Here is a 22,933-nt window from a genome sequence, read left to right on the forward strand (position 1 = left end):
AGTAATATAAAAATATAAATTTGAGTAAAATAATTATAATTCTTCATTTACATGTTTTAAAATCATTTTTGAACGACTAATTTAGATCACCGACTGACTATTGGCCCGCCCGCTCACCTAAGAAAAAATCAATAACAATCACATGTGAGAAAACCTTATAGCCCATCCTGAAACCCCTTACTTGGATTGTTTACGGGCCACTGGCCCGCCCACTCATAAGTTATTAATTGCTCTTTACGGCTCACTATACTATATAAGTTGACTATCTTCCACTTGTGTTCGCAGGCAGGCCGAGTGGGAAAATAGGAAAAAAGTGAAAAAAAAGAGGGGGAAAAGCACGGACTCGCTGAGTCGACTCAGTAGTGATTGGTTTCTTCTCCGGTCAGTTACCGGCAGCAATCTTCGTCGGAGTAAGTTCACCACAACTGTAATATTATCCTACTGCATATCGAAGAAGAATTGTATTGTATTGTTTGCTAGGCTAGGGCTAAATCAAATTAGGGCAAATAGTATATATCCATCAATTCTTCGTTTACGTCTTTCATTTCCGGCTATAATTGTTTCAATCTAATGCATTATTAATTAGGTCTTGTGTCTTCAACTCGCTTGTTCAAATTGTGTAGGCAGTTTTTAATCATTTCTGCTGAATTGCAAATTGTATGTATCATATATCGATCAACTGTTTGTTTACATCTTTCATCTACACGTTTTCGACTATAATTTATTGCGTTTTTGGTCGTATTAGCCAAATTAAGTGCGCGCTGTTTCGCTGTCTGGTTCGAGTTATTGTGCATAAATTTTCACAACATTTTAGGTCTTGCGTTTTCAACTTGTGTATGGCTGCTTTATGCAGTCGATATCACCGGTATATCAATTGGTGATATATCGGTTATCGGTCCCTTGATAAAATATCAGTACCGGTAATATCGGCGATATTGACCGGTATTTGACTGATATATCACTGATATTTTTGATATCAGTGTTTTAAGTCTTAATTATCAACTTTTAGTGTTCAATGTTAGTGTTCTAAGTCTTAATCAGTTCCTACTTGCTACGACTGTTAGTGTTTTGCAAGTTGCAAAAGGTTAATTCGTTAATGATATGAGAGTATACTGCATTATTAGTGTTAGATTGCTATACACACACATACATAAGAATTTTACATGATATTAAAATTACTTATATCCCACCGCGATAACCAATATCTCAAATATCGGTCCTTGACCGATATCCGAATATTTCTGCATTAAATGCTTATGACTTGCTTATTCTCACTGGAAGGTTCAAAGTTGTTTAGGTAATTTTTGATACAAAAAATATGTTTAGAATTGTAGCATAATTTAATCATTTCTGCTGAATTGCAAATATTTGTGCCTTAAGTAATGGGCTGGTTTGGTGTATTTGTGTCGTAAGTAACTTGGTTGCCTTCACTGTCTGATTCAGGTCGTTTACGCTCTTGTGAACACAATTTCTGACAATTCTGGAAGTTTTGTAGATAATTTTGTGCTTTATTCAATATGAAAAATTGTGCTGTATACGATGCTACGTTCGCTGTCTGACCTAAGATAATTTAGTCGGTATTCTGTGAACTTTATGCTTTGTTTTATGTCTCTGCTTGGTTTTGATGTGTTATGTTTGTAAGTCCAAGTTAAGTTACATGATTTAATGGGTATTTTTTTGCTAAGAGTTAAGACCATGGACTTTTTATTTATTTTTGCTTAATCAAGTGTTGGAGGTTTTTGTAGTTTTACTTCAATTTTCTGTTCAACCTAGTTCACAGAACAGTTTTTTTTTTACTTGGGAATTTATGAGTCTGACCCAATTATCTAGGTGTTTTTTGAGAAAAATTGCTAAAGCTGGACCCTATTGTAACTGTGTGTGAATTCGAGTCTGTAAGCTGTATGCTATGTTGATTAAATTTTCTTCATGGTTTATTTTGTGCTTGATCTAGTACATAGAACTTAGAAGAACTCAAAGCTTCGTGTGAAATGCAATTATTTAGAATTTGACTAGTGGTTACTGGTTCTGTTGGTGTTTAAAAGCATGAGATTGTAACATTCACTTCGACGACTATTTTATTGTTTCAATGCAATTTGGGAATTCTCTTCCTTGCTTCTATTATCATGCTGTTTTTGTTTTTCATATTTGCTATGTTATGTTGACACGTTTTCAATATGGTTATCTATAGGTTTGAGCAAGCTAAGCATATCAGAATGTACATAAAACAGGTAATTGTTTTAGTTCCCATACTTCTTTTGCTTCTAACATCTACCTTTTGGGTTTTTATTGTCTTGAATTATTCTCTATTCTTTTTTAACATCTCCATTTGCTTGTGGGGCTGTACTACAGGTCATAATCGAAGGGTTTAAGAGCTATAAAGAACAAGTTGCGACTGATGACTTCAGTCCCAAAGTTAACTGTGTTGGTATGATGTTCGTTCATGTTTTTTGACCAATTTTTCTCTGTTATTCTCATGCAATACTTTCTCATATGCATCTTTATTTGTTATTGTGGCTTTTAGAAGATTCAACTAAGTAAAAATTATGTATTCTTTTCACGATAATTATTCAAATTTCAACTGCAGTTGGTGCAAATGGATCTGGAAAGTCAAATTTTTTCCATGGTACGTGTTGCTCAATACCTTTTAACTATCTTTTATTTCTCACTTTATGTTACATCTCAACCTACCTGATTCATGTTTGCAGCAATCCGTTTTGTTATAAGTGATCTTTTCCATAACCTGCGTGTTGAAGATAGGCATGCATTCCTCCATGTATGTTGGTTATGCTTTTATTGTTTTATCAATTGGTCACATCAATTGGTTTGCAATATTGAGTAATAAATTTTATGTAAACATTGCTCAGGAAGGAGCAGGCCACCAAGTTCTATCAGCATTTGTCGAGATTGTTTTCGATAATACTGACAACCGTATCCCGGTAATCTTCATCATCTGTTAGTGGGCATTACACACACACACACACACATATATATATAGAAACAAGATCAAATATTTATGTGTGTATATATATATATATTTGTATGCGTGTAAATCATTATTTGTTCATTCACATTTTGTTATGATGGTTGCTCACGATGTTGATATTGCACACACATGCTTAAAAGAGAAACAAATGAAGTAGAAAGAAACAAAGGATATAGACATCAAGATGTAGAGCGAGGGAAATGGTAATAAAGATTCTAGGATAAATGGCAGGCTAGATACATAAAAGTATAGTGACCGGCGGGATAAGGATATGAAAACGTGTATTTTTGTGAGTGATTCATCATGAAATTTTTTGTTATTTTTCAAATAAAGTTTAAAAGTGTTTAAATCATTTTTTAATATGTTCTACATAAGAATCTGTTTTTAGTTCAGAACATGTTACTCATAAAACTGGATAATGTCGTGGGAAAAACAGAAAAGACAGACAACTTCATAGCTTTTAAGTAGTTGATCAAAAAACAAATTGAAACACTTACATTTTTCAAGCCAGTTGCTTCTGTACTTGAAATTCACTCATTTTATTAAGGGCTACACAGTATGATAGAAAGTAGGGACTTAAAATAACAAGCGATAACTGAGCTGAGGCATGAAACTTCTGATATTATTGATATATTATATGCACTTGTTTAGCTGTTTGCATGCTAGATGACTTGCCGTTTTAGGCTAGTATGGTCTCAATTTTTTTCTTACATCGCTAATGTATTGTGTTTCATGTGCATGAAATTATGTTTAGTTTCTAATTAAAATTTATGGTTGCTGATTTTTTTTTTGGGTTTGAAGGTTGATAAAGAAGAGGTGCGCTTGCGGAGAACAATCGGTACTAAAAAAGATGAATATTTTTTGGATGGGAAGCATATAACGTGAGTACAGCCTAATTTATAATTTGTTTTCTTCTGTTTTTCAACCTTCTTGAATTATATTATTATCTTGTTCAAGTGTTTTGACAAAGAAGGAAATGCATCATTGTAGGAAAACTGAAGTTATGAATCTGTTGGAAAGTGCTGGATTCTCTCGTTCCAATCCATATTATGTTGTGCAACAGGGAAAAGTATGATATCTCTTTCATCTGATTTTGATTGGTGAAGTATATATTATTAATAATCATGCATATATTACAGATAGCATCATTAACTTTAATGAAAGATTCAGAACGGCTGGATCTACTGAAGGAAATTGGTGGCACTCGGGTTTATGAAGAGCGTCGTCGCGAAAGCTTAAAGATTATGCAAGAAACTGGCAAGTGATTGTTAAGAAATTCATTTCTTGCATTTGGTGAATCCTTTCTTATAATTTATATAATATCAGGAAATAAGAGAAATCAGATCATTCAAGTCGTGCAATATCTGGATGAGAGATTAAGAGAGCTAGATGAAGAGAAAGCTGAGTTGAAGAAGTATCAGCAGCTTGATAAGCAGAGAAAGTCACTAGAATATACAATTTATGACAAAGAAGTTAATGATGCACGCACAGAATTGGCTAAGGTAATTTTGTTAATTGTGTTTCTCATGGCTATTATCTTTTCAAGAATCGAGCAAAATTTGAAATAACCATGTGGGTTTTCATTTTTATTGGCTTGAGTAAGTTCTCATTTATTTTCCCAAGATTAAGCTTCTTGCTAAACTGAACGAAAAGGTAGCAAAGTTTAGGGGCTTATCATTAGGTGAGTAAATGAGCTGAGCCCGATCTTGACTTGGCTTGAGCTCGACTCGTTTAGAGCTCTTTTTTCAAAGCTTGAGCTTGGCTTGTTTATTACTAATTAATAATAATTTTCATACATTTTAATTATTTTTATATATATTTTTATTATAGTTTTTATATGTACTATAAGATATTATTATCATAGTTTCATATATAGTAAATATTTCTTATATATATAATACATTAAATAAAAATATAAATAATAGGCTTGATTAGGCTTGTGAGTCAGCTCAAGCTCGATACATTTATTAAACAGGCTTATTTTGAGGCTCGAGCTTGTTTAAGCCTGGCTCGATTTGAGCTTATAACAAGCCAATCTCGAGTAGCTCACGCATAGTCACAAATTCACTTGTCATGCCGCGATTTTCGTTTTGGTTCGTGATGTAACAAATCGGAATTCGTTTCCGTTCCGATCGCCGCGAAATTCGCGTACCGAATTTGCCGGTTCGTCGATTCAATTGAACCCTAAAACGTATATCGGAATCGCTGGTAAGTCAATTCAGTTGAACCCTAATTCGCGCATTTGGAATCGATTGTACAACGCTCCGATTCGATTGGGGGATTTCTGATTTCGGTACTGAATTGAGTTCCAGATTTGGCTCCCGTGACCAAAACCCTAACACTGCATTCTCAGGTTTAAAAGACAAGGAAAAGAAATGATAAGATTGGACAGGGGAAGAAAGGAAAAGAAATTATATACTTAAAAAGAGATTCTCGAGTTTAAATAAAAGAAAAGAAAAGAAAGTGTTAATTATATTCTTGAATTAGATCGGAAGGAAAAGATAGGAAAAAAAATTATAACTTTACAATTATGTCCTCATAGCCAAATGGAAAAGAGAATTAAAATAGGGTAAATTGGTAATATTGTAATGGGCTATAAACTTTCCTTCACAATCCGGCCATATTTGGCAGGAAACTTTTGGAGGAAAAAAGACCCAACTTTTCTTTCCATTCCCTTTCTTTTCTTTTAAAATAAAAACTCAAGAATGAAAAAAGAAAAATTTTCTTATCTTTTCTTTTCCAAACCATTAAATAAAAAACTCAAGAATGTAGTGTAAAACTGAATGAAACGCCACTGTTTTCTTTTCAGTTTTTTCTTCCATAAACTTCATTTTTCACCCTCAAGTGTGTATCTTTATCAAATTTAACCCTAGACTTTAGTACTCAAAATTTATATCTTACAAGAATGTATAGAAACTTGGTTATTTCATAAAATTTTTACATATAAATATGTTTCTATATATATAATAAACTGAAAATTATTTTCTAAATATATAACTTTTTACTTTTTATAAGATATATAACATTTATATTGATTTGAATATATAACTTTTTACTTCTTATAAGATATATAACATTACTTTTTACTTTTTATAAGATATATAACATTTATATTGATTTAAATATATAACTTTTTACTTTTTATAAGATATATAACATTTATATTGATTTTTTAATTCTACCGCGAACCGGACTATACGGTACACCGTACCGGTTTGTACCGAAATGAACCTACCCCCCTCCGTGCCGAACTCATCTAGCCTAGCGAATTGCGTACCCGAACCGCGTTTCTGTACCACAGCAAACCGCGATTTAGGTCACTATGAGCTCACGAGCCAGCTTGGCTCGTTTACCCTCACTTATCATGCATAAGTTTTTCTTCCTATTCGAACGAATTAAAGGATTTAGTCATGCAAAAAAAGTGGTTTTATGCATACAAAAACAAGGTTGAAGTACTTTAATTGCGCACAGTGTGTATGAGGAGTGAGGAAGAAGCAAAGAAATGCCCATTTTTGCTTCATGAATTTGTAAAATTGTGTCATGGTGGCTAATGTAAACGTGTCTTACCAAATTCAGGTGGATGAGGAGCGAAATTCCATATCTGAGGAGTTAATTAAAAAGTATAATTCATCAGTGGAGGACGAAGAAGAGGTAAAGAAATTAGACAAATTATCTAAAGATCTCACTAGAGAGGTACAAGGTTTAAGCCGAGAAAAAGAGGCAATAGAGAAGCAACGCACAAAAGCTATTAAAAAGCACACAGAAGTTGAACTGGATGTCACAGATCTTGAGGAGAGAATCACGGCTAGTAGTAGAGCCAAGGTATTGCCACCTCATAATTATATTGCATTAGTTTTAATCCTGAAATAGATTGTTTTTAAAGAAAGTGTGAGTTATAGGGTTGTTTCGTAAAAGATTCAAAAGATAGAGGATTTTGGTAGGTTTATATAGTATGACAAGGTTATTAAGGCTTAATTTGTTTCCTTGTTTAAGGAAGTCTTATTTTCCAAGTTGTTTGTTTAGTTTAAATTGAAGGTTAGGGTCATTTTTTAGTGTGAGTTTTATTCAACGATAATATAATGAATATGCTTGATCATAATTCCCGGTTCTGTTTTTACTTTTCTGTTTATCGATTACACTACCCGATTATCCTCAGTCGAGAATTAGATGTCATTTGTGTCTTGTTTACTTACGAAATGGGTTGATTTAGGTTATTGTTTCTTAAAATGTCAAACGGGTAAAATAAACATGAAAATTTATGCTGTAGGATGAAGCTGGAAAGCAGCTTGAGGTTCTGCGCAGAGAAATCCAGCAATCAACAGCCGAGCTAAACAAAATCAGGCCTTTGTATGAGGATCAAGTTAAACAGGAGGATGATATCACAAAAGGGTATTATTTATTTATTTACTTTTCACACACCAAACATCTGGATATATTTATTTTGCCAGTTTGCCATGCAAGAATGATAGTCATAATCTCTCATATGCTTTTCTGATGTATTTCTGTTCTCCTAGATATTATGAAAGTTGTGTTGCTTGTTTTCTTCTCAGTCTCTAATTTAATTCTTAATGTTTACGCATTGAACTACTTTCGTGATAGAATTATGTTACGGGAGAAGCAGCTCAGCATACTCTATCAGAAACAAGGGCGTGCAACCCAGTTTCGTTCTAAAGCTGCACGTGATGAATGGCTTCAAAGAGATATTGATAAGTATGACAAAGTTCTGTCCTCAAATGAGAAACAGGTAATCGTTTATGGAGATGTTAAAGATTACATACTTATTAGTTTCTTTATCAATCTTCATAATTCATCTATAGTTTATTGGGATGCTTAATCTAGTAAATAATTTGGATTTTATGTAATGCTGTTGTGAGATCTCATTTATAGAATGCCTACCTTTTTTTGTACATCATAGGAAAATCTAATCAAGGATGAAATTGCTAAACTTGAAAGAGATTTGGCAGCACAAACTGAACATGTCAAATTTCGTGAAGCAGAGATAACCGCTTTAGAAGCTCGGATATCAAGTTATCGCCAAGGTTTTAATCAGCATAAAGCGAAGAGAGACGGGCTTCATGATAAGCGAAAGTACATTTATATTCTTTGTTCTATATAATCTGTTATACTTGTCATTTGCTAGGGGCGTGAAACAGTACTATACCAGACCAAAACCGACGGAATAAGTATGGGAATCGAGTACTGGACCGTATACTACTTTTTTTTAGACCAGGGATGAGCCAGGTTCAAACTTTAGGCTAGTCGGTTTAAGTGTAGTTACATTGTTCCTTATATTAGAAGGAAAATAAAAGTGGTTCTGGTTCGCTTCAGTTTAGGTTTTGTCATGTGTTTTGCAAATTTTTGTTTGTCATAGATGATTAATTTATTAAATATACTAGATACTGAAGTTTATTACCTTTTCAGGTCTTTGTGGGGGACAGAAAGTGAACTTAATGCTGAAATTGAGCGTCTTAAAGCAGAAGTTGTGAAGGCAGAAAAAGCTTTAGATCATGCTACTCCTGGGGTATGTTAACTTGTCCACATATTCATTAAATGCGATTTTTAAATCTTAAATTCTTAAAAAGGTGTTAATGTCATATTTTTGTATGATATCTTCTTAAGGAAAAGTCTATTTTAAGAAGGTTTTTGAAGTATTATGGAAATCTTTATTTGGCGTGACATGATTTTTCATCATCATCGTACTCAGTATATCCCACCAATAGCAATGCTATGGTAGGGTCTGAGGAGGGTAAGATGTAGACAGCCTTACCTCTATCCCATAGGGATAGAGAGGCTGCTTCCGGTGAGACCCCCGGCTCGATAGTAGTTTTGCATCAAGCCTTGGACATAAGGCACATAGCACTCAATCATCGGGACACCGGCTGATCGGTGCATGTGCCCTTGTCTTTCGGCTGACATGATTTTTATTTTCAAATATGATTCCTGTAATTGATATTAGTTTCCCTAAGTGGTTGCAGGGGTTCTACCACTAGGGTTGGCACATGAGAACTTCTGATGTGCGTGTATATAGAATTGACTAGAGTTAATGAAGAATAACTGCCTAAAGTAGCAAGCAATCATTGATAGCTTAGTTCCTCAGGTTTAGGTTTAGATGCATCCTTTTCTCTATTTTAGCTCACTGTAGTCAAGAGTAAAGTTTAGATAGTGAATTGTTTTAAGTTATATACCTCTTAAATATTAGTTTCTTTGTGTAAAACGAATTCGATGGTTGTAAGTTGTAACCTGTAACTTGTAAACACTGGAGTGAACTTTGGGTTAGTTTCAAATGTCAACTCATTCTACCTATTTTGCAGTTGAAAATATATAACAAAAGTCGACCCATTTCAAGGTTGATGGGCTGATTATTGAAATGACTACATCTATTCGAAGAGCATTTTAACAAGATACCATGAAATACTAGAATATTTTGTATAACCATGCAAGTTCCTCAAATAGATATATTACATGCATTAATGCATACTTGCAGGTGTTGATACATATAGTCTGATATAGATGCACATGGATTTACACCTGCATACATGGATACATATCCATACATATATGTGCATCTTGAATCTTAATACTATCTCTCTCACACTAAATATATGCGTGTAGATTTGTGTCTGTATATGTAGAGTTTATGCATATGTATGCATCAATTGCTAGATACATATCTATATAAAAAAACACACGCATGCACAGACCTAGATATGCGATATTACTCTTATGTACATATCTATGCGTAGATATCTATCCCATATATAGTTATATACAAACAAAAGTTTCCCATTTATTTACATAGCTATGCATTTAGATCTGTATTTAGACTTGTTATCTAGCGGTATATTAATACATCTCTAGATAGATATGCATCAATGTATGTATGTGTGTATGTATGTGTATACATGAACTAGTGCTGGTGTTAGCTTGACTGTTGTACAATTAACAGGACATAAGAAGGGGGATCAGCTGTGTCAGGAGAATCTGCAGGGATTACAACATTTCTGGAGTGTACGGTTCAATTATTGAGTTGCTTGAATGCGATGAAAATTTATTTACTGCTGTTGAAGTGACAGCTGGCAACAGGTTTTCACAAGCCCTTTATATCTATCTGTTTTTTTAATTGTTTTGTATATCAGTGGCAGATCTATTAAGGGGTCGGGGGTAGACCAGGCTACCCCTCAACTTTGTCGGCGAAGTTCAAATATTTAAGGTTTTTAGCGTTGTTATGAAACCAGTATGTATATTATATTTAACAGTTTGAAAACATCTCATATACTTGGCGGAGTGGTTACTGGGCATGACTGTAAAACGTGTGTTCTGTCCACGCAGGTTTGAATCCTGGCGTCCACGGTTTTTTTTTATAAACTACAAATTTCAAAATTGATACATTAGCTGTAAATTGTTTTTAAAATTAGTCCTTATCTATCATTTGCACCAGTTTCTAACCTTCAAAAACTAGATTGATCCATTAACCATATAAACTATTGCAAAATTAGGATACCCTTATGTCCAAAACTTTTTTTTGGGAAACCCCTGAATTTTTTTTTCTAGATCCGCCACTGTTGCATATCATCGTATACAATTTTCTATACCAAATTCAGATGCTACCTTTTGAGCTGTATATTTTTTAGTATCTTAGTTGTATGTTATCTATTCAGATGAGCTTGTTATAATTCAGTTTATCAATTTGTTTAAATAATGAAATTAGCAAAGATCTTATTGACATACTTGTCTTGTTCTTCTTGTGCAGTTTATTTCATGTGGTGGTTGAAAATGATGAAATATCGACACAAGTTATTAGACACCTTAATGCTGAGAAAGGTGGAAGAGTTACATTTATACCCCTTAATAGGGTTAAGGCTCCTCATGTCAATTACCCACGAAGCTCTGATGTGATACCTCTTCTTAAGAAACTAAAATACTCCTCCAATTATGATCAAGCGTTTGGCCAGGTTAGCAATCACCCATGGTTTTTTCTGTTTTATCTTTTTGATGTTATGATGATAAATTAGACTATGTGAATATATGATCCATCTACGAGATGACAAGTTGAGTTTTGCCGACTGAAATTAAACATCAGCAGTAGTGTTCAAAATTTAAGCTGCTTTGTTCTCAACAGAAATTAATATATACATATTAGCCACATGTAGTTTTTCAGAGCCGTATTGGATACTAGTAGTAACTGCCATAGCTTTCATGGCAAGTGAAGTGCAATATACAACATTTAGAAGGTGTACAATTGGCCGGAATATACATCGTAGTCATCATCGTCAGACCCCCGGCTCCATAGTAGTTTTGCATCAAGTCTTGGACATACGGCACATAGCAATCTTCCATCGGGACACCGGCCGATTGGTGCATGTACTAGTCTTTTGGTTATCACCGCCACCGCATGATGCATGATTAACCTTCCTCCACCCGTTGTTTAACATTAGTGAACCTTCCTCCACTAACGTCAAAATTAGTGAACCCCCCGCCCCACGGGGCTCACACACACACATACACACACACACACACATATATATATATAAATATATATAATATGCAAACACCACAAGCAGGGCCTGAATATATATACAATAATAAACAAATGCCTTTTGAAAAGTTATTTATCTTGGACTTAAATGTCAGAAATAATAAGCAAATATTATTTAGATATATTTCTTGGTATTTACACTTCACATTAGGAGGTATGTATCTTAATTTGTATACAAAATAGCATGGTACTGGTAGATAAGAACACTAAAACTCAGATACTTTGGATACTAAGAAACCGTATACTAAAAATATGTGTCTATTTAATGTGAATAATGCATAACTTACACTGTACTATATAATATTTTTTAAGAGTTGAAAGGCCTAGCAGGCTAGCATTGAAACAAATCTTTGCCTTTTAAGCTGAATAATTTTTTTACAATATGCAAGAAATTGTCATATTGAGATCCATGGTTTTAGCTCAACAAATAACCCATATTCTGCTGATGATGATCTTATATCTATTATGTTCATTAAATTGACAACAAAGTTTTAATTGTTCAAATAAATTGATTCAAGAGTATTACTGTATTTAGTTAGTTAATAAATGATTGACACAATATGCTTGGAAATGTCTTGTTATAATGAATCCTTGTTATGACCGGCTTTTATCATTTGCCACCACATGGATCAGAAGTAACTAAATGAGTGAGCTGGCATACCCGTTGTTTAACATATGTTATTAATTGCTGTTAACCTATTAACCACTTAACATATAATTAATCTCAGACATAAATAGAAACAAAATAATCAAGTCAAAGAACAGTCTCTCGTCATTCACATCTGATTGCTATTCATGAAAGTAAAATAAATCTCATGATTTTGGTTCTTCATGGTAATTTTGAGTTACTTGCATAATTATGTGACATATAAAGAGATATTTGTTTACCAATGGAAGGCTATGTAATACGGTTACCAAATCTAATTGTATTTGAATGCTGCCCATTTTACCCCTCAGGTTTTTGCTAGAACTGTGATTTGCCGAGATCTAGATGTTGCCACTCGTGTTGCTCGTACTGATGGTTTGGACTGCATTACTGTCGAAGGTTTGCATTATTTTTTGTTTTTGTTCTTTCCTTCAGTTCTGTTAACGTATCCTTCATCTTTTACAGGAGATCAAGTTAGCAAGAAAGGTGGTATGACAGGTGGATTTTATGATAAAAGGCGTTCAAAGCTAAAGTTTATGAACATCATTCGGCAAAATGCCATGGCGATCACTGCAAAGGAAATCGAACTCCAGAATGTCAGATCTGAACTTCAGAATATCCTTTATACGCACACTATATCTACTTAAGTGGTTTTTTACATATTGTTTCTTACATAATTGTGCTAAATTTTAACATTTCTTTTCTCTTTTGATCTTATAAATAATTGGTATTAAATATGGTTGCAAAACCACATCATTAAAGTGTGAGTAACATTTTTTAATAATGTAATTTAGAAGGTTTATGCATTTAGATACCTTTTCGATGACTTTCAACAACTTGGGTCGACCTGCATGACCAGTATGTCCTGTCTTCTTTTTTCTGCTTTTTAACTATATTATATAAATACTTGGTATGATAAACAAGAGTGAAAAACTAAATTATTTTTTATAATAATCTGAACTTTTTTAATCTGCGGTTTAGAAGGTTTGATGTGTTTAGTAAATGGTTTGGACTTGACGTCTTGCACTTATAGACAAGGATATCAATGGTCTTATTAGTGAGCAGCAGAAAGATGATGCTGAGCTGGCACATGAGAGATCAGAACTGGAACAGCTTAAGCAAGATGTAGCTAATGCCAACAAGCACATACTTAACATCTCCAAAGCTCTTGAGAAGAAGGTTTATGAGGCTTTCTCTTGCCCGTTTTTTGACTTTAGTCAATCTTCCTATCTAACGGTTTTTCAAAATTGTAAACTTGCAGCTGAAGTTACTTGCAAACGTACAGACTCAAATTGACCAGGTCAAAGCTAATATTGCTATGAAAAGAGATGAAATGGGAACAGAACTTGTTGATCACTTAACCCCAGAGGAACGGGATTTGCTGTCACGATTGAATCCTGAAATAGCTGAACTTAAAGATCAGCTTGTTGCCTGCAGGGCAAACCGAGTAGAGGTATGCTGATATTGTTACCGGGATCCACATCAAATTTGAGTTTCTAGTATAGATGGCAAGATGGGTGGGTCTGGTAACGGGTCAAAATGAATTTTGCTTGATTTGGGGGTTTTTAATTGACATTTTCATGTTTATAAACAATAAATGCTCTTAGGCTTGAAAACGAGCCGAACGAACATGAACAGGTCATGTTAGTGTTTGTTTAACTTTAACTGAACAGATTATCGAGCACACACAAGGTAAAAGAACGGGGTTTTCTTGTTCATATTCTTTCGTTAAAAATGAACGTGTTCATGCTTGTTCGTTAATAGTAAAACTGATGGTTCACGAACAAACGTACGAATGAACATAACTAAACATCGATGAACGAATATAAACGAATCGAGTAAACACCAATTGAAAGTAAATGTGAATATCAGTCTGTTGGACCTGAAAAGTAATAGAACTAGACTAAATTGTAATGGGTGATATTTTATTTTTCATAAAATTAGACTTAATTGTAATGGGCCTAAAAAAATTAGATGACTATATAAATGAATGAACTTAAACAAACGTAAACTAACGAGCATAAATGAATTTAAACGAGCGAACTCAAATGAATGTTTAACATAAATAAATGAAGATGTGTGCTCATGTTCGTTCGTTTAGCTAAATGAACAACTTTTTCAAGTTTGTTAGTTTATTAAACAAAACACACATAAACGAACTTCCCACCGAATGCTTCACTGAACTTGCAGTTTGTTTACAAGCCCAAATGCTCTAATTATGTTGTGCAACTTTCAAACTGTTCGCGCGCTATGATATTTTTCTATCATCTATTTTTTTTGTTTTGACTTGTTTTAAGATAAATCACACTCGTTCATTGTTTTTAAACTGTAGACCGAAACAAGGAAAGCAGAGCTTGAAATGAATTTATCAACCAATCTTGTTAGAAGGAAACAAGAACTAGAGGCAATTAGACAGTCTCCAGAAACCGACATGCTAAACACCGAGGCAGAAGCGAAGAAACAAGAACTTCAAGATGCAAAAAGAGCTGTTGAAGAAGTGAAAAAACAACTCCAAAGTATGAAGTTTTAGATATTTTTATGCCATTTTCGGTACACTGATCGGTTTCCATCACTGAACTTTATTTATTTCTTTTTTTTAATTAGGAGTGTTGGAGAACATAGAAGACCGAAACAGGGAGTTAAAGAAAATCAACAAAAAGAAGAGCGAGTTGAAGGTAATTTTTTTTTAAAGGATTGTCGTTCTGTGTGATTGTCAATACTCAATAGTATTACATTTCCTGTAAGTGCAGGCTCGTTTGGATGAATATGAAAAGGCCCGTCAAAATGAAGATAAACGAGCAGAGCAACTTATTAATAAGAAAAACATTTTACTTGCAAAGCAAGAAGAGTACACCAAGAAAATCAGAGAATTGGGTCCTTTATCATCAGATGCATTTGAAATGTAATCATAGTCTCTTGACCTCCATCTTATTTGACCTGATTTATTTTTGTTCGCACGCACAGACACAGACAGACACAAACGTGTATATGCAGTAGATATGGCACAATGAGTGGGTCGGGCGGGTTGGTTATGGATTAATCTTTTTTGAATAAAATGATTTAGGAAACTAATATATTATGTGGTTTTGTATGAAACAATTTAGGAGGTTGCGTATGCTTAAACGTTCAGTTATGGTGGTTTTCAAACTGTTTGATCGCCTGGTTCATGTGCCACGTTTTCCCTTTAGCCCCAAATTTGCCACGTCTTAATTATAGGCACATTATCTTAGTTGCTCTTCTTTATTGTGTCAGATGTCATATACTTTTCTTTTTAACTTGGTTAATGATGCAGGCATAAGCGGAAGAGCATAAAGGAACTATATAAAATGCTGCACAAGTGCAATGAACAATTAAAGCAGTTTAGTCATGTAAACAAGAAAGCACTTGATCAGTATGCAAACTTTACAGATCAAAGAGAAGAACTCCAGAAGCGACAACAGGAACTTGATGCTGGTGATGAGGTATAATTAAATCACATATATTTTTTTATAATCTCTTTACATTGTAAAATATGTTAGTTTAGGTTGCTGGTAGTTTGACATATTAAACAAAAACCATGTTAATGTCTTATATACAGAAAATCAAAGAACTTGTATCAGTGCTTGATCAACGCAAGGATGAATCTATAGAGCGTACTTTCAAAGGTGTGGCAAAGCATTTCCGTGAAGTATTTTCTGAACTTGTGCAAGGCGGTCATGGATTTTTGATCATGATGAAGAAAAAGGTTAGTTTTTTAATACAGTTTCTATCCTTGTGTGATTTCTAACTTACTGCATATGCCTTTCAACAAAGCAGGATGGTGAACCCGCTGATAATGATTATGACGATGATGGGCCTCGGGTTGATGCTGAGGGGCGTGTTGAAAAATATATCGGCGTGAAAGTTAAGGCAAGTGCTATCTAAAATACCTTTTTTCAATCATAGCTAGGGGTGTCAGTGAGCCAAGCCTGAGCTCGACTATGCTCGAGCGCGACTCGGTTTGGCTTTTGAGAGCTTGTGCTTGAGCTTGGTTTGTGATCATTTTAGTAAAGCTTGAGCTCGGCTCGCAAATTGTTTAATAATTAATTTATATACAATTTTAGTTTTATATATATATATATATAAATAAAATTCTAATCTTTATATATAACATAACTCATAATAAATATTATTATATAAATATACAATTAACTCATTAAGTAAAACTTATATAATAGGTTTGCGAGCCAGCTAGAGCTTGATAAGTGAAGCTCGGGCTTGGGATTGTTTATAAAATAAGCTTATTATAAGCCTCAAGCTCGTTTAAGTTTGGCTTGGTTCGAGGTTTTAATGAGGCAATTATAGTTAAGAGGTGGCATGTAGCTTTTTAATTTATAGGCGTGGAGGTTCATTTTGAGTTAAGGTCAATATTGCAGGTTTCTTTCACGGGACAAGGGGAGACACAGTCTATGAAGCAGTTGTCTGGAGGTCAAAAGACTGTGGTTGCATTGGCACTGATATTTGCCATACAACGATGTGATCCGGCTCCGTTTTATCTGTTCGATGAGATAGATGCAGCATTAGACCCTCAGTATCGAACTGCAGTTGGAAGTATCCTGTTTCATATTTGAAAATTTTTTAAGTCTTTCAGAGGTGGCAGAGCAGGTGGGTCGGGTGGGTTCATTAACGGGTCAAAACAGAATCTTTAGATACGCATTGGCCCAAAAAACTGTTTTTTAGAGCTAATATGATTGCGAAAGTTATTGCTTTGACAATAATGATATATTTTTTTCACATAAAATGATTTAATTTCAACTCTTTTCTAGGGGTATAAACGAGCCAAGGTCGACGCTCGAGCTTGCCTCGTTTAATTTTACAGATTGGTCGAGGTTGAGCTTGGCTCATGAGTTGTTTTTCAAAACTCAGGCTCTAATTGTCTTTTGTTATTAATTAGTTTATGTATATTTACAATTATATCTATATATATCTGTGTGTGTTTTAATGATAGTTTTGTACATAACATAAGATATATATTCTTTAGTTATTTTTATCATAATTTTGTATACAATATTAATAATAAGTAAAAATTATATAGATAATAGGCTCGTTTAACGAGCCGCCTCTTGCTCAATAAGTGAAGCTTGGGCCCGGGCTCTTTATTAAACTGGCTTAATTTTAGGTTCAAGCTCGGGCTTGAGCTTGTTTAAGCTCGGCTCAATTCGAACTTTATGCAAGCATATTTCGAGTAGCCCGCGAGCAGCTTTGCTTGTTTACACCCCTACGTTTGACCAATGCTTTTAGTTGTCCTTTTTGAGTTATGTTTGACCAATTAGACATAAGCATAACTCAGATTGGCCCATTTAGAAGTAAATGGGTCAAAATTGTCATTTCATTATCTAGTGCTAGCTAATCAAATAGATTGTTGTCTTGTTGACATCTACTAGCATGTGTTGACCCGTTGGATATATTATTTGCATCCTTAACAACTTTTTTCTAGATATGGTTCGTCGTTTGGCAGATACGGCAAGTACACAGTTCATTACAACAACGTTCCGACCCGAACTTGTGAAAGTTGCTGACAAGATATATGGCGTGACTCACAAAAACCGGGTCAGTCATGTAAATGTTGTCACCATGGATGAAGCCTTGGATTTCATCGAGCATGACCAAACCCATAATGCTTAATGACGTGCAAATGGTAAATCATTTATATACTACATTAAGCTATGATTCATTATATTTTACAGGCCATATAGATTCTGTTTTAACAAATAGTAATAAGTCAGGCCTTTTGGGTTATGGGTCAAAACGGATAGTATTTTGGTTTTTACCCAAAGTTTTGAAATTTCTGTATTATAATTAGCGTGCTAAATACGATAACAAAGCTTGTGTTTTTTTTTCTTTCTCACAGGAAGCTAAGCTCTGTGTAGGTGTAGTTGTTCAATATGGATTTGAGGATTTGTATTGAATGAAGAAATTGCAGAACCTTATTACCTGTAGACATTAGGTTTAGAAATTTAGTATGCTTGTTGACTTTTAACATTCTGGTGTATTTTGTTTAAAAATGAAGCCTTAGTTTCTTCATTTTAGTGTGTTATTGTTTCTGTTGATCTTGGGGGCGGGGCGGGGCGTTTGATGGGATGTTTGATATTTAGTTGTTTGGTCCCAAAAGGGATTATATGAACTCATGATTGAGCCTCATCGGATAAATTGTTGAATCGCATCTGTTAAAGCTGACGTTATGCATCAAATGAAATGTCAAATTCGAAACCCGACTATGTGATCTCTTAAAAAGGATAAAAATTGAAAACATAATTATTTAGATTATGTTTGTTTTTGTTTAAAAGGTCTGCAATGGGTTTATGTCTGTGGGCGCGCACACATAAGCGTTACATAAGCCTTTGAAGATTGTTTTTTTTTAAAAAAGATACGAAAAGTGTTTTTATGGTTTTAAAAAATAAGCTAATGTCCAATTTCAAACTTCTTCACACCTTACCAACACCCACTGTTCACCACCGTCCACCACCATGGACGGATCTAGGGCTTAGCGAAGGTGGGCCGGTGCCCACCGTCCGCCTATGTTGGAGTGATGTTTTTGCTTGCGCGTGCTAGTATATGAGTCCACCGTTTGTCTGTGTCCACATCGGTAACCATTACGACAGGGATGAATACTTATTGTGAAGAGAGAACATATTCAAAAGCGGCTGGTTCGTATCCTTTTCTGGTCGCCAATAATGATAAGTGGGTGCAGCATGTGTAATGCTGAAAAATGTGTGGGGAGGGTAAAGCGGACAAAAAGTACAGAAACCACTGAAAAAAAAAAAAAAAAAACAACTAGGTATAGAATACAAAAACAATGGAAACAACAACGATCTCGAATTAATTAAGGACAGTTAATTATTTTATCTTTCTTTTTCTTTAGTACATGCCCGACGTTACGGTCAAATAAGAAAGCACAGAAACAAGGCAGGATAGGAATAGGATAATGATAGTATAATAATTTAAGAATTTGCAAACGCACACTGGGCTAAAGCTAATTGGGCCAAAGCTAAGGCTAAAGCCTGCTAAGATCGATTTACATTATATTTCTAGTTCTACTGTTGCTAATTTTAAAATAAAATACATCGACAGTAAAAGTTTTGAAAACCATGAACAATTGAAGCTCCGACTAGTTTTGTGGTTAAGAAAAAAGTACCCCACTTTAGTTAAACACAGAACTGGTGATATGGTTCAAAAGAAATTGCTATAATTACTAGTGTTTATTGCAAGATAAGATAAAAATAGAAAAAATCCCCAAAAAGAATCATTTTGACCACCCCCTTTCTAACTTTAGACATTATCCGCGTAATACCAAAATAGCCACCACGAACCGTTGGATCTGACGGAAGCACATCATACGACCACGAAAATGACCTTAAAAATCTCGTCACGTGTCTACATGTCTTCATCTCCTACCTCTCAAACCCTAAACCTAACTTCATCTTTCTTATTTCTCCACAAATCAAGCAATTTATAATGTAAATCGCCTAGTTTTTCATGGAGAACACAACCATAGTGTTTGTTTTCTACGAATAACATCTTTTGTTAAAAAATTTGCGCAACCCTAGAGTTCATAGTGTAAAAATCCAACGGAAGCAGCTTCTCGGTTAATTTCAAAGTTCCACAGGATCCACAACAAAACGTTAACTCTATAATTTCGAGTTGTGTTTCAAAGTTTTCCATCGGTTAATTTCAAAGCAGCTTTCAAATTTGTGTTTCTTTAGTTTTCCATTAACCCTAAACTTTCCAGTCTCCATTCTTCTCTTTAAACAAGTTGAATGATAAGCCGTGTTTCTTTAGTTTTCCCAAGGATACTGATAAAAACGAAGTCAATCAAACGTTTCTACAACACCAAATAATCAAATACAACCTGACTCACAAAACAATACGAGCAGGGACAGACCCAACCTATGTTTAAGATACGTATTTGGTAGTCTTTCCATCATTTTTTCTAGCTTAATAGAAAACGAGTCATAGATAGATATCTGAAGTTGCGAATGATCCCAGAGTGACCCATAAACACATAGCCTAACAAAAATTACCACTTCCACCTAGTTTTTAAATTGATTTGATCCGTTTCTTTTTAACGTCAACTTACATCAACTGTTTGGTCTGTTTCAGATAAACGAAAACCCACATGAAGAAAACGGATAGAAATTGTTGAATCTAGTCTAGGTAATAAAAAGATAGATACAGTTTTATATGTACTTATACCACTACAAAAACACCTAAACAAAATAACTAACACCATTATTTGTAGCAAACATCTGTTTTGTTTTAAAATCAGTTTTCTTCAAGGGCAGCAATCTCATACCTAACTTCTTCAAGAACCTCGTTAATAATGGTAACCGCATCCTGCACCCCTTGAATGGCTTCTTTCATAGCATTATCGTACTCTGCATCCGCTTCTGCTTCCTCAGTTCCTGCAGCCTCGGTTATCTCATGAACATGCACACATTCATGCTGATTTCTAAACTTGCAGTTTTCATGGCTCACTAAACGCTCTGATGGCCGACCTGCTTTCTTCAAAACCTGAACTGTTGCAGTCTGTTTAAGAACAAGAAACCGTCAGCGTGCATCAACAAGATGTGTAAAGTTTATAAATTAGTAACGTGTTTTATGTGATTATAATGCAACTATGTTACTGAAAAATGCATGCAGGTGTGTAAAAAGACAAACATGCCCCCTTCTATTAAATTGTTGAGTATATTAAGACACATATAGTCCTTATGTGTAAACAGACTAAAATGCCCTTCTGTTTAACAAAAAATTGCAACAGTGTTTGCTGTCGGGCTTTAATTAAAACGAAAATGAAACCACATTGACTGAAAAAGTCAAAGTAGTGCTTTTGGACTAAAAGGGTTGTTTTAGCCAAACCATAGGGAGTAAAACTGTATTTCACTCGCTTTTTATGTGATTATTATAAAACTATTTTATTGATAAATGTATGCGGGTCAGCCCAGCTCGTTGTGTAAAGAACTAAAATGCCCTTTTATTAATTTCTTGAGTAAATTAACCAAGGAGTCCTTGTGTGTAAAGACTAAAATGCCATTTTAACAAAACTGTCTACTAAATTAAACAAATATTCCGTGCGTGTAAAAAGACTGAAGCGCCCTTCCATTTAACGGAAAAAATGAACAATGTTAGATGTATGGGTTTAAATGAAACTACATTGAGTGAAAAAGTCAAATTAGAACTTTTGGACTGAAAATAGGCCTGTAAACGAATCGAACATTCAGTGAACCGTTCAACGAGATGTTCGTTTATGTTTGTTTATTTAATAAAAAACGAATGAGCATGAACAACGTATTTTGTTCATTTAGTTAAACGAACAAACATGAACGCATGCCTCGCATGTTCATTTATGTTCTCGAACATTTGTTTACATTCATTCAAGTAAATTTGTTTATGCTCATTCGTTTACATTCGTTCATGTTCGTTTGTTCGCACTCATTCACGTTTGTTACATTTTGTATTTTCAATTACTTTTAGCTCAGTTATGTTCATTCATCTATGTTCAGTTATGCTCGTTCGTTTACACCGTTGACAAACAAACACAAACGGACACTTGTATATTCTAAATGAATAACAAAACCGCATTCATTTAATTGTTTAGAAATCACTCTTATGTTCCTATTTTGTTTCACTTTTCATCCTGTGTGACTTTTAAGTTAATTGATGTTATGTGCAATTCATGTGAGAGTAATCTAGTGTTTTTTGTATATAAATAAATTTATTATGTATGCGATTGAACATACCAGATGCAGCTTTTGCTTTTCTTGAACTTGAACAGACCTCAACAAAGAAGCTAAATCATTTCGGGAGTAAACGGGACTGAGAAATGTTGACTCCAATGCAAGAACCTGCGTTATTATTTATGTTGTTATGAGAAAACTACTTGTTAAAACAAATTGTTAGTATTGAATTTACCTCCTTGGAGCATTCAGTAAATTGTATTGTGATTTCATTACAAAGGTGTTGGTAAGCAGAATCTCCCAATTCATCGAACCCCCTAATGATTTATTTATAAACATGAAATTGATAAGAAATGAATAATAATAATAATAATAATAATAATAATAATAATAATAATGCTACTTTTTGAGTTGGGCATAGGCCTGGGCTCTTCGCTGTTGGACTCGGAGAAATTGGCGAAGCAACGACACGATTTCGATGTTGTTGTTGTTGTTGCCAATAATAATAATACCTTCTTCTTCTTCTTCTTCTTCTTCTTCTTCTTCATCTGATGATATTCTCACTTTATTTTCGAAATCTTCCATCCTTTTTTCGATCTCCAACCCAACCCTCCTTCCTTCCTGTTGTTTTCTTTCTTTCCTTTTTCACAAGTTAAATCAAATATCACAAAAATACTTTATTTTCATTATTATTATTATTATTATTATATGTTTATGCCAATTATTTGAGACATTTGATGGTAATTATTCTTTAATTGTTTGTAATCGATTAGTTATAATTTGTCAAAACCTGATAGATACCCAACGGGTAATTACCTGACAAAAACCCGACGGGTTTGGGACGGGCTTTACTAATCAAGTACGGGTTTGGGAATGCTTAAACCAGACCCATTGTCATTATTATCGAATCCTTCATGAAATAGATTAATATTATTATATATGGTTTCAGGATCAAATACATATCATTCTTAACATGAAAACAATAAGAACCAATTTGCTGTTTGTGAATACGTTATTACGAGCCAAGATCTAGTCGCAAATCGATACGTTAAGATCATGTTTATACATTAACGAAA

At 34.1% G+C, this 22,933-nt stretch overlaps 1 protein-coding gene and 1 pseudogene across 2 annotated transcripts; one reads left to right on the forward strand and one right to left on the reverse strand.

Annotated features, from left to right (window-relative positions):
- The first annotated feature begins 392 nt into the window (after positions 1-392).
- Positions 393-17,880, forward strand: LOC143538847 (structural maintenance of chromosomes protein 3-like; annotated as a pseudogene). The gene is made up of 29 exons (XR_013136325.1): positions 393-410; positions 2,189-2,228; positions 2,350-2,425; positions 2,585-2,623; positions 2,706-2,773; positions 2,865-2,936; positions 3,785-3,864; positions 3,974-4,052; positions 4,123-4,240; positions 4,310-4,485; positions 6,560-6,805; positions 7,251-7,372; positions 7,583-7,727; positions 7,899-8,071; positions 8,405-8,504; positions 9,930-10,066; positions 10,734-10,935; positions 12,477-12,564; positions 12,631-12,815; positions 13,204-13,344; positions 13,427-13,618; positions 14,498-14,681; positions 14,770-14,840; positions 14,916-15,067; positions 15,458-15,626; positions 15,743-15,889; positions 15,961-16,053; positions 16,560-16,734; positions 17,621-17,880. The product of XR_013136325.1 is annotated as a structural maintenance of chromosomes protein 3-like (transcript).
- A 2,520-nt stretch (positions 17,881-20,400) lies between these two features.
- Positions 20,401-22,442, reverse strand: LOC143538839 (uncharacterized). The gene is made up of 4 exons (XM_077032299.1): positions 22,261-22,442; positions 22,093-22,174; positions 21,921-22,025; positions 20,401-20,709 (listed from the first exon to the last, which is right to left on the reverse strand). The coding sequence occupies exons 1-4, from the start codon at positions 22,440-22,442 to the stop codon at positions 20,446-20,448; spliced, it is 633 nt and encodes a 210-aa protein (XP_076888414.1). The 3' UTR covers positions 20,401-20,445.
- Positions 22,443-22,933: the final 491 nt, after the last annotated feature.

Source organism: Bidens hawaiensis, unplaced genomic scaffold, assembly GCF_021521415.1.
Source record: "Bidens hawaiensis isolate Kalapana, Puna unplaced genomic scaffold, B.hawaiensis_p1.1 tig00011733_1, whole genome shotgun sequence".
Classification (NCBI taxonomy): Eukaryota; Viridiplantae; Streptophyta; class Magnoliopsida; order Asterales; family Asteraceae; genus Bidens; species Bidens hawaiensis.